The sequence below is a fragment of the Theobroma cacao genome, chromosome 6, assembly GCF_000208745.1.
Source record: "Theobroma cacao cultivar B97-61/B2 chromosome 6, Criollo_cocoa_genome_V2, whole genome shotgun sequence".
Classification (NCBI taxonomy): domain Eukaryota; kingdom Viridiplantae; phylum Streptophyta; class Magnoliopsida; order Malvales; family Malvaceae; genus Theobroma; species Theobroma cacao.
Genome location: NC_030855.1, coordinates 21311331 through 21324454, shown reverse-complemented (window position 1 = coordinate 21324454; position 13124 = coordinate 21311331). Strand labels below are relative to the sequence as shown.

The window sequence follows — 13124 nt, the reverse complement described above, 5'->3', positions numbered from 1 at the left end:
CCAAAAAAAAAAAGGGGGGGGGGGGGGGGGGGGGGTGGTGGGAAGGAGAAAGAACCCTGGAAACACGCCGAGGGCCTGCAGCAAAGGGTGTACGATAGTGGGGGGGTTGCTGTGAGCGTGAGAACATGCGTTCAAACTTTGGCGTTTCCTATCTTTCTTTCTGCTGCAGCCTGCAGTACTGCAGATGATAACAATAATCTATAATAATAAAACAAACCGGTTTTCTTTTCTTTTCTGCGTGCAGGTTTGGCACAGTGCGGTGATGCTAATCTTGGAGGGTGCAAAGCCGACAAAATCAGAGAAAGGGAGAGGGAGAGAGAAGGTGGGTAAGCTAAAGGACGGTTAATATGAAAAAAAAGAAAAAAAAGAAGGAAAGGCTAAGGGGGTAAAGCAGGCACAACAAAAGAGCAGAAAAAGAAGACCATAATCTGCTAATTTTGGCACTTTTGTGTGAGTTTAAGTGTCCCATAAATTTTTGTCCTCTGAATAATGACAAAACCCCTTTTATGGGTCCACGTGAAAGGACTTTGCTTTACCTCCCCCACTGGTGGGCTCCCTTTTGGGTTTTTGACACGTGTAATCTTTGTCATCCTTGTTTACTGTTCCCCCTCCCTCTTCCATGTAATGTCATGTTTTTGGGCCCCACTTTTTGATTTTCTTTCCGTGTCTTTGTTTTCTTTTTTGTTAACACGAAATTGTCTTTTTTAAGTTCATCTTATTTACTTTTATTTGATAAAATTTTCTTTCTATAGTTACTACCTCGTGAAATTAATTAATAGGAACACTGTTTTTGGCACTTCTCTCAATACTTCACCTAATTACAAACATGACATTCTCGTTCCCTATCTATTTTTCCTATTCCTTCGTTTAGCAAGCTGTTTCGGAAATTTTCAACATGTACGTAAGGCAAGCAGATAAGCACTGTTTGACCAGGTTTAATTGTTCAAAGTTTGGTAGGTATATTTACTACCACCACAACTGCTGCAGTTTTTCTGCGTCAACAAATTTATAATAAAGTTAGGAAAAGGTTAACTTTGTAAGGATGAAGAAGAGTACCGAATGAGAGACATGTCCAAGGTACTTGAAGAAAGTAGACGTGTCAATTGCCCTTCATATCGTACATGGATGAAAATGTAGTATTCGTGGAAATTTGAATTTGATCTTTGAATAAAGTAGATGAGAGGGTTCCTCTTCTTTTCTTTTCTTTTTTTTTTGTTGAATGATAAAGAAGCTAGAACGCTACACCAACCGACATGAGGCAAGAAATTTTTGTGATGGGTGGTGGGAAAATTTCACTCAATGATTGCTGGTCATCAGCAGGAATCTACGACCAACCATTACTCTTGAAGGGGAAACTTACCTTTGAAAAGTCGCAAATAATTTTTCCCTATCAAATATAAGGGTTTTAACAAATCATTGTCCAAGACTTGGAAAAAAAGAACAACAACTATAAGGAAGCTTCCCTTTGTGGGTGTTGCAGGGAGTGGAGACATTGTCTCTTGGCAAGGAAGCATAATTCAACGTTAAGTTAAATCTGATGCCGCGTCCAAATTAGACTGTCTCAATGTTCCTTGTGGAAGTTGGTTCATATATATCTTCAATGAGGACAATTTAGTAGCTGTCGATTTTACAAACAATATGCTTAGGGAAACCCTAATCACGTGCACCGTCAGATCGGTTGGTACTTCTTAGCTTTCCAAATCACCTAATTAGTTGTAAGAATATGAAGATCCATTTGCACATGTTACTTAATTAGTCATTTGCCTCATATAACTAGAACAAAGGAACTCAAGATTTGAAATTGGAACTAAGTTGTCATTTTTGTTTTTGATAAAGTCAGTGATACATTCAACTAATCTTAATCCAACTTAAATTTCTTTAACATGTTTGGTTGTCGATGATAAACTTAATTAAAGGAGCAGGTAGACATTCTCCTACATATTTTACAAGCTGAAAATGTTGTGGAGAGTTCAATTTTTAATAATTTAAACTTTTAAAGCATACTTTTGACGAAGCAAGAATGGAAAAATGGAGGAGAAGGCCTTTATTAGTTTCATGACATAAGTGATAACCACCCTCTATACATTTCTGACCTATCACCAACTGGCCTCGTGATAAAAGTTAATTTGGTAAGCCTATTCAATTGATGACCCTTTCTTTCTCTCCTTTTCTTCTTCTTCTTCTTCATGATAAAAGTTAATTTAGCTTCATGACATAAGTTAAACTTCCTTTTGTAACATGTAAGAGGTGTATGGCAACCACTCTCCTTAAAGGGACAAGCAGATGCTACATTAATTTCATCTAACCCACAAAGAGAAGAGGATAATTTCCTTCATCATCATATCTACTCACTCCTCATCCTTTCACGTAAATGTAGTTCGTAGAAATAGGAAAAGTTTGGTGCAATTATAACATTGGTACAATTATTATTGCATTTTGTGGTTTTAATTTGCTTAGGAATAACCCTTTTTTTACTGTTTCATCCTTAATTATCCCTATTTTCTAAAAAAAATAAAAGTGAAATCATTTAGTGGTTTTGACATCATTAAAACATCAATTGAAATTTCATGTAATCACATACATGAACATTTGATTCAATGTAATGTGCATATGACCTCTTTCCTAAAAACATGTGGTTAGAATCTAATTTTCAAGTAACCAAATTATCTACATTTAATTAAGTCTAGTTTATATTTATAAAATTTAATTACAATTTAACAGATATATTCTACACCTTTATTTCCTTAATTTGTCGGGTTAAAAGTTGATCTAACCTTACTTTAGAATTCCACGTGATATGGTGGACTTGCATTAGAACGCTACGAATAAAAGAATTAAATATGAGGTGAAATCATCATCTTCCTTTAATCGTATTCTAAATAGTCTTTCCAATGATATTAATATTATAATGATAGAACACCCTCTGTCCCTAGCTTGTTAAGTTATTCCTGTCAACGTGCAAGCCCTGGGATTCTAATTCGAGATAAGGGGAATAAAAATGTGAGCCGAAAACTGATTATTATTACTTAATAATGGCGTACATGAAGGCAGCATTTGATGATGATGGAGATTTCTTTTATTTGTGGGATCCACTTAATTTGATTTGTCCCTCTATGACCGGCATCAAACTCTCGAAAAAATAATCAAAGAGAATCCAAGGGTCAAAAATTTCACATGAACCCTCCATTTCAAGTGTCTTTTCTTGTCCAATCCGCCCTTTAAGCCTATCTAATCTAATCTAATCAAATGGGGGGAGATTCATGATAATATATCTTTACACGTTTAGGGTGTTTTTTGATAATGATATCTTCCACGTAACAATCACTTTGATAGTGACCACTTTTGCATATTATTATATATACAATACTCATAACTCACAAGCTTGGGTTCTCCCCTTAAATAATTAAAGCAGTATTACTTTCCCAATAATGGAATCAGAATTAAGTAAACATCTTACTTTAAAAAGCAAACTTCTTCTTTTTTTTCCTATATTTATAGTTGCCCACCACTCTATTTATTTAATTTTCCTAGGAAGTGGTTAGTTTGATCTCCTAGTAGAATACAATTATAAGGTCCTTCCTTGAATGCGGTTTGCACACGGCATTAAAAGTACATGCGCTACACGTAAATTAAGGTGTAATGAATCTCTAGCTAGGAACATTTCCTAGGCCAATTAAATTTAATGAAAGTTGACCTAATTTTTTTGACTAATTATTATTTTTATGTTATAAATATATTTTTTTCCACGTCAACATGCAATTTTTTGATAATAAACACCTAATGAATGGTTCAAAATTAGTTTTTAGCTCACCTTTATAATATATATATATATATATATATATATATATATTATAGTAGTAATAAAGNACTTATATATATATATATATATATATATATATATATATTATAGTGATAAAATCCAGGGTAGACGGCAAATAAATACAGCAATGTAGGGCTAACATTGCACATCTAATTCTGATTAATACTCTAAACTTATCTTATCTCCCTTTTTGTTTTGGTGGAGGGGTGTTACATTTAACTATGATGTAATCAACAAAAGTTACTAATTTTCATAATGTTGTATTCTCTTTATGTGTATTCTTTTCATTATTCATTTAATAATTTTTGGAAAGTGATATTCTAAATTCTTCTGTATTCTTTTCATGTATATTGCCCTGGTGAAATTGATGCAATCACAGGTATCTATCCTTACAAAATTCATGCCCACAATATCCAACTTGTTGGTATTAGGGAAAGGTCAATTCCAAGGATGTGCCAAAATAACTTTAGTTTTCCCAACAATGACTACAAATATTCTAATCAAGGCATTTTTCAGTGTCCCATTTGGTTTTTATATTCTCTTTGATGTATATGTATCCCTCAAAGAAGGACCACAACTGGCTAACAGAAACGAATCTTTAATCTTTATCAATGGTATTAAGAATTTTTAGTGATGGCCTTAATCAAGTTCATGCACTAAACACATGAAGTTTAACTATATCATCAAATTGAAAAAAAAAAAATACTTAAATAAGATCTTAATTAATTCGTCATGCATTTGTGATTAATTAAGCAATTGGGTTAGTTACATGGTGCACCAACTTGCCGCCCATGACGAACCCCAGGATGATTATCTTCTAGTTGACAAATTCCTTTCTTTTCTTTCTTTCTTTTTTTTTTTTTGTAAAAAAATAAAAGATAAAAAGGGAATATTCCATTTTAATGCAAATATTTGTTTCTTGTTGTCATTGTTACAAAGTTTCGTCAATGACGGAAAATTTCTTAGGGTTGTGAAAAGGGTGTCTCATCAGTACTAAATTAATTGTGTACTTCTCATGGATTGTTTTGCTTGGCTTGTGCAATGTATGAGATATATATATGTCTAATCTCATCTTTTGATTCTTTTGTTATCTTATATCACTTCAAAGGAAATTAAAAATCTAGCTAAAGAAAAAAGGGGCCAACCACCCTCACGTCTACTTCAGTCTTCACTCTTGATTGAGAAGAAATTAATACTATAAAGAAGAAAACGAAATGTGAATAAACTAAGGCACAACAAGTTTGAATTTGCGGTATTCTTGCCATCTTGACCAAAGTGAAATCAAAACCAAAAAAAAAAAAGTCTACTCATGTCATATATAGAATCTCATCTTCATGTCATGTGGGCCTTTGCCTTTCTCCCAAGAAAACTTTCTTTTCTGTCCTCAATCATAACACACATTAAGGTGGGAAAAAGTTTTAGACTCAAGTTCCATGCACCACGCACCACGCACCATGTCCTTTGATGAAAAGATGCACTCAACAGAAATAGAATTTTGTCATTTACTTTTGCTTGATTACTCATTTATAAATCAGTGGGGGTAACGTGCAATGCATAAGAAATTGTGGTTGTGTAGTGAAAATGAACTTGGGAGATGTATAGATCATTGAATTTTAGTTCAACACTCCTTTTAGGTTCTTGCTTAAGGTTAGCGGATTGAGATTAAGATATTAAGTAGTTTAGCAACAAGACTTAGATTCAAAGGATTCATGTACCATATGGTAAATATTCTTGTATCCAAGATTAAAAGGTTAACTAATGATCGGTCACTCTAAACAAGAGTTCAAGAATTAAGATTTGATTAATTAAGAGAATTAATGGACTTTACATATACAAGCATGTGAGTGGTGGAAAAATTTGCTTGTTTGCCAACTAACTTGAAAGTTATTGAAACAGTGATGTGGAGATAAAGAGGGAGCTTATCAAAACAAATAATCTGAAATTTCTAAAAGTTGTCTTTAAGCATTGAATTTGATCGAATATGAAATGGGAGAAGAACTACATTCACTCAATTGTTATTGTGAAAAGACGTATATATAAATGTATTAAATGGTTGGAGGCTATGGGAGATATATTGGTGAATTGTTGCTTTCAGAAAAGGTTGTGGATGCTTTGAGAACTTTGTCACAAAGAGAATAAGGCTCATCTTTTTGACAACATGGCCATATCAAGAAGAAAGTAACATAGCAGGCTATCAAGACTGCCTATGAGTTCATCCCACATGTTTTGCCAACCCTCTGTCATGACACAAGTACGAAAATGACACATAACCCCACCCCTTTTTTATTTATTTGTATTGGTATTTTTCAGTGCTAGGGGACCCATCTGACACAAAATAGAGGATCCCAGTATCTAGGCCCATGTCTTTGTCCCTAATCTTTGAATCTTTGATCAGGGGGCACAGTCGAAGACAGTGAAAAATATAAGGGGAATGGGTCCCAGTTGTGTAAAGAGATGGAAAGGTGTGTCATAAAGCAGTCCACTTTGTAGATTTATCCCATCCATATTCCATGCAGTTGGGTGGGGTTTGAGGGGGATGGAGTGCACAAAGCTGAACATGAAATATGGATCCAATTAAGAGCTATGGGGCCCTAGATGTGAATCTTAACCTTTCTTTTATTCTTATTTTTTTTTTATTTTTTGGGGTAACATTGTCTAAATGTGGATTGGGGCACACAGTTACTGGTCCATCACCTTAAAATTGATGTTTGCTTCTTTTGTTCCCCTAGAACACATTTACCCTTTATGACAGGGTCCCACTGGCAAAGGACAAGTTGCAAGAGAGAGAGAGAGCACTACCCACATCTAGAATCATGACCCTTCCACAATGCATAAAGGGTTTGGGAATTTTAAAGCCTGCCATGGGTTTACTTTCAAGGCATATGGATTTGGTAGTGTGATATGTGTGTATACACAAGGGGTAGTGGAGTAGAAGTAAAGCTAAGGCATCATTATTCCATGGTTGAATCAATCAAAACCCAATAAGGATGAACCTATTATAGAGGGAACAAATAAAAAGTATTCCTTTTCTAGGGGTGTTATCAGAGATGGGTGAACACATCATATTTTCCCACTAAAATATAATTCCCTTGTGCTAACCCTACAGAACCTTTTGGGTCCTTTTCCTTCCATTAATGGGGTTTTGAAGATTGCAGCATCAAAGCTGTTCAGTGCAAATCAACCCAACACCCATCTTGGGTAGAATGATTATGTCTTGCTTTCTCAAGTTTTTAAACCTTAAAAGTCCTTGTGAACAACATAACTCAACTACCCAACATTAATGGTTTTAGTGGATGGACCTACATATGGAGAGAGAGAGAGAGAGAGAGATTGTGATTCCATTCACCTTGTCCAAGTGGGCACCCATTACATCTAAGCACCCATTACATCTAAGCAAACTTGACTTTTTCTATGTGGAAGAAATAGGAGCCCAAGTTATTGAAAAATGTTGGAATGGAATAATTTGAAACTTAGGATATCATATAGGTGAAGTATCAAGATTGCTAGGCAACTACACGTCCCTTCCTTTTTGTTCCCAAGCTCAACTTTCTCACCTTTCTCTTGCTTTTGATAAAAAAGCGTTTGCTGCACGCTGAAATGAAGGGGTAATTTGTCAGAAAAAAGTTGACCTACGAATTGACTTGCTTTTTGCATCCAACGGCTGAAACTTATCATGAACGCATTTGCCACACGCAGAGAGAATGCGTGTGGCCCATCACGCTAATGGGCTGTACCGAGTGGGTGGTTCCAAGGGGAAATGGTTGGACCACGACCAACTGGTCAGAATTAAACTCCTCCTTCCTAGAATATGTGTAGTCCTTTGGAAAATCATGTATGATTCATGCAAAGTGGAAATTTTAAGAAAATACCCATGTCTTCAGTCCCATGAATTCAACTTTGGGCTAGCTAACCGTCTGATGTTACAAATCTTTGTGGTTATGACTAGTAAGCCAGCATTAGTTTACCAAGAAAATAACATATAAAATGGAAAAATTTTTAGAAGAAAGGGGACAAAACAAGTCTCGAAGGTGGTAGATATTTCGCATGGGATTTGTTCTAAATTTGTTCAAAACCTCAAACCTAGAAAAGAAACATTGACACAATAATGATCCAATAGGAATCAAGCAATATAGCTCAGTGCAGACTGCAGACCTATCTTGGGCTCTCAAAGCCCTACATAAAAAGGGCTACAGGAGGTGGTAAGAGGGAGCCCAAGTCATCAATATGGTTAGGGTTGAAGTTGGCCCACTTAGTGCAATACAGCAAAAGCATGAATCCATCATTATGAATATTGACCCAAATGCTAACTTGGTAGTTTGTCTAGATTATAGCAACCAACACGAAGTGCTGAGCCCAATGCAATCATGAGATCGTGGAGGAATTGGGGAACTTCAGACATGGTCACGGTCTTGGTAAACTTATGGAGGTGCTTACTAAAGGCCCGTTTGAACGTGCGGAAACAGTGTGGTGGGAGCCCCTCCCACTCCACTCCTCCCCTAAACAGCAGTGGATTGTAAGTTTTCTTAGCACCATGAACGAGTATGCCCTCTGCATACTTGTATTTAGTATTTGGAAATCATATTCTGTATTAGTAAATACAGAAATAGACCAAGGCTCAATGTGAAGAAGGTGGAAGCATATAGAACGGGAAGAATATGAAAGCAACTATAGTGTTACTTTTGCCAACCATGACTCCATTAGGAATGGTGCTTGAGATTTCCCTAGAGTAAAAAATGTGTACAGTAAACCATTTCTGCTGGAACATGGAATTGTATTAAGCAGGAGTACTGTTGAATTAATTACATTGTATTGGTAGAATTCTAGTGTTTTCATGGGGTCCAAAGTTGCATGGAAGGAAGCATGAAGATTGAAATTTTAGATTACATTTCATATGGCAGAATGGGACCGAAATGATTTATTTACAGAGTAGGTAAACTGGTCCAGAAAAAGGCATGGAGATGTTTTGTTTTATATGTTCATTTGTTTATTGGATACGTTATGGCAAGAACTTTATTCGTTTCTTCCCTGGTCCTTACTCGGTTTTGCTCGACTCCATGGTGCGTTCACACCTTGACTTTGAAGCTTGAATGCTTGCTAGTTGGTTTTTGTTTTTTTTGAAAGGCTAATTTATTGACAAGGTCTCACAAAGGAGCTTGCTAGCTGGCTTAGCTGCAAAAAAGTCAAGAAACGGTAAATTTAGAAGAAAACTAAGCAAGCCCCAGACCATGATTTACTACCAAAATGTTCTGGCTCATCAATGGAACAGATTATACCGAAGCAACGCCTGTGAATATCCTCTACAATCATGAAGAAGAGTGGTAATCACCTCCTTAAGCTGAATTTTGTTCAGCTTTTTCTATGCTTTCTTTGTTTCGGCAATGCTAATGATCTTAATATCGGTTGCTCTGATATTGAGAAGAAAGCTCTCCTTGATTTCAAAGAAAGTCTCACAGATCCCTTTGGAAGGCTTTCCTCATGGGTTGGTGAAGACTGCTGCCAATGGCATGGAGTAAGTTGCAAAAGTGAAACAGGACAAGTAACGAAGCTTAATCTTCGGAACTCGTTGCAGACTAACAAAGCAGCTCAGAAGAAGTCAGCCTTAAGGGGTAAGATCAATTCCTCCCTGCTTAACTTGAAGAATTTAAGATACTTAGACCTCAGTATGAACAACTTTGAAGGCAGCCCTATCCCACAGCTCATAGGTTCCTTGAGAACTCTGAGCTATTTAAATCTTTCTTATGCTCAATTAGGTGGGAGTATTCCTCCCCACCTTGGAAACTTATCGAATTTGCAATATCTTGATCTTCATTCATACTCAGATTCAAGTTCCAAATTAATTGCCACTGACCTTCTATGGTTAAGGGGTCTTCCTTCCTTGGAATATTTGGATATGGGAGGGGTTGATCTCAGTGCTGTGACTGATTGGTTGCAACAAGTTAACATGCTTCCTTCTTTGTCAGAGTTATACTTGTCTAGCTGCAAACTCCTCACCTTTCCTTTTTTCCTCCCATTTGTTAACTTTACATCACTGGTAGCAGTTGATATGTCCAACAATTTGTTTAATTCTCCAATGCCTGGGTGGATCTTCAATATCACTGGCCTTAAAAGCATTTTTCTTAGCTCTAACAATCTCATTGGTACCATCCCTAGAGCTTTTGCCAATATGCATTCTCTTCAACACCTTGATTTGTCCCATCAATTTTTGGAAGGTACAGTACCAGGAATTTTAGGTAATCTCTCAAACTTAAAATCGCTGACATTGGCATTTAACAACCTCAGCGGGAATCTGATTGAATTCACAGATGGTTTGTCAAAAAATAACAGCTTGGAAGTTTTAGATTTGACACAGAACAGGTTTAGTGGTCATTTGCCTGATGCACTAGGAAACCTTACAAACTTGAGATCTCTCGTCCTTAGGGAGAATATGTTCTGGGGTTCAATTCCTGAGTCTATCAGACTTTTCTCATCTTTACAACATTTAAGCCTATTTGGCAATCCAATGAATGGCAGTATTCCAGAGAGTATTGGGCAACTTTCACAGTTAGTTGTTTTGGATTTCGGACAAACTGCTTGGAGGGGAACTATATCAGAGCAACATTTCTCAAATCTCACAAAGTTAGAAAAGTTGGAAATATCTTCAACATCCCGGAAGAAGGCCTTGACTTTTAGTTGGGGCAGCCAGTGGACTCCTCCGTTTAACCTCAAGTCCATCATAATTGCGCACAACAAAGTAGGTCCTTCATTTCCAGAATGGATTAAAACCCAGAGTAATCTAGCCACTCTGTTTCTTAATGATGTTGAGATATCAGGCAAACTCCCAGATTGGTTTTGGAGTTGGTGTTCACAGCGCATTGATGACTTGGATCTTGCAAACAACAACATAAGTGGCACATTACCAAGATCATTACAGTTTCATTATGAAACAAATGTGTATTTGATTTCTAATCATTTAGAGGGTCCAATCCCATTATGGTCTAATGTGCGCCGCCTGTATCTTTGGAGTAACTCCTTCTCTGGTCCAATTCCTGACAATATCAGTGAAACTATGCCAATGCTTAGGGATTTAGATCTCTCTCGTAACTTTCTCACTGGTGGCATTCCCTCTTCCATTGTTAAACTAAAGGATTTGATATCCCTTGTTCTTTCTGACAATAACTTATCTGGAGAACTCCCTCAGGATTGGAGTCAGGTGCAACGTTTGCAAGTTCTAGATCTAGCAAATAATAGTCTCTCAGGTGAAATTCCAGGCTCAATGGGTGCTCTTCATTCACTTCGTTTGCTAATCTTAAGCAGCAACAGTTTTGTGGGAGAAATTCCTTTCTCTTTGCAAAACTGTAGAGGACTGTGGAGCTTTGATCTTGGGAAAAACAAATTTTCAGGAAAGGTACCAACATGGATAGGAGACAGTACCCCATTACTCATGATTCTCAGCCTTCGATCAAACTTATTTACGGGTAATATTCCTAGACACCTATGCCATCTTAGAAGTCTGCATGTGATGGACCTCGCAGACAACAATTTATCTGGGGTCATCCCTACATGTCTTGGAAATTTGACTGGCATGGCCTCAGAAGTTCTATTTGAAGATGCAAAGCGATATGAAGGGAATGTGATGATTGTGGCCAAGGGAAGGGAAATTGAATACAGTAGCACACTCCCACTGGTGAAGATCATAGATCTTTCAGCAAACAATCTAACTGGTAAGGTTCCTGAGGAGATTATCAAGCTGCACAGATTGGGTACATTAAACTTGTCAAACAATCATTTAACTGGGAGCATTCCATCTAATATTGGAAATCTCTACTTGCTCGAAACACTTGATTTCTCAAGAAACCAACTCTCCGGTTCAATTCCGCCGAGCTTGTCCTCAATATCATCCTTAAACCACTTAAACCTATCTTACAACGACTTAGTGGGGAAAATTCCATCAGGGAACCAGCTGCAAACCTTGAACGATCCATCCATTTATAAGGGCAATCCAGGACTCTGTGGAGTCCCACTAACAAATAAATGTGAGGATGGCAGAATGTCAAGTGATCCTCATGGTGATGGAGATGACACTGGTGAAAACAACGTGATAGAAATGAAATGGTTCTACATTGGAATACTGGTGGGATTTCTTCTGGGATTTTGGGGAGTGTGTGGAACATTGTTGTTGAAGAAGTCCTGGAGGCTTGCATATTTTCAATTCATTGATGAGGGGAAAGAGAAGGCATCCATGTTCATTGCAGTCAGCTTGGCTCGTTGGCAGAGAAAATTGGACTCTAGCAGAAGCAGAATGTAACATCCCATCCCCATATGTTTATTTAATGAAATATTTTGATCAATTAAGGTGAATTATGGATGCGGTAATATGAGAAAATATGTGAAAGTGAAGGAGATGACATAAAAAATAAAATAATAATGCAATAATAAATAATATTCATTTATTAATAGTGGGTGAGTAGAATAATGTAATATAGAAAGTCGATTTTCAAGAGCTAGGTTTGACTAAAGTGGGAAAATAAAAAAATTTTAAGGAAATGAAGTGTTGGTAGGAACTATGTACCATTTTAAAAATAAAGTATATAAGTAAATATAAAATTTTTTTGGAAGCAAGATTTAATTATTTAAAATGAAAGATGATCTAAATAAAGAAGTTGGGAGAATTGGATTGTAATAGGTCGGCCCTAAAAGAAACATGTTGAATGTAAAATGCAACATATGCATGTACTTTGTTGAAAGGAGGAAACAATGGGCGGTTTCTCATGGTAAAAAAAAAAAATCAAAACCAAAATTAAAAAAAAAAATCAAGAAAAAGGGTAATGCAAATACTTGTAGAAACCAATGGTTACAATTGGTAATCTGCCAAGCAAGAAAGAAAAGTGTTTAAGAGATAAAAAGGACAAAGAAAAGGCTAGTGGATTACATGGGGCAGTTCGCCCAAGCGTAGAGAAATGAAGGGAAAGCTTCACGAGTGGAACTAGCCTTGGGCAGTCCAACATTTGAAAAACAATGACAGGCTGCCATGCTTTCTTCAAAAACTCGAGCCTCCTTAGTCTTCCATGAGCACTTGATTTTCAAGACTCTCATCTTTGAAGCTGGGAATCTGGATTAAGAAAGAGGAAATTAAATAAAGAAAAGTGAAATGTTAAGTGTACTGCCATTTGTGGTAAGTTGATGTTTCTTTTAAGCCCGTCCCTTCCTGAAGTTCATTTCCAAGTTTAAATTCCCAAATGTTGTAATGCAGCCAAAGGCTGAATCAAAGGGAGTGAGAAGTTCAACTAAACGAGAAGCAAAACAGCCGTTAAGCAATTTATTTTGG

General features: G+C 36.6%; 1 protein-coding gene across 1 annotated transcript; it reads left to right on the top strand.

The window, feature by feature from the left end:
• On the top strand, nt 8972–12182 carry LOC18596396 (probable LRR receptor-like serine/threonine-protein kinase At1g34110). Its single transcript, XM_018122668.1, has one exon. The coding sequence runs from the start codon at nt 9126–9128 to the stop codon at nt 12102–12104; it is 2979 nt and encodes a 992-aa protein (XP_017978157.1). The 5' UTR covers nt 8972–9125; the 3' UTR covers nt 12105–12182.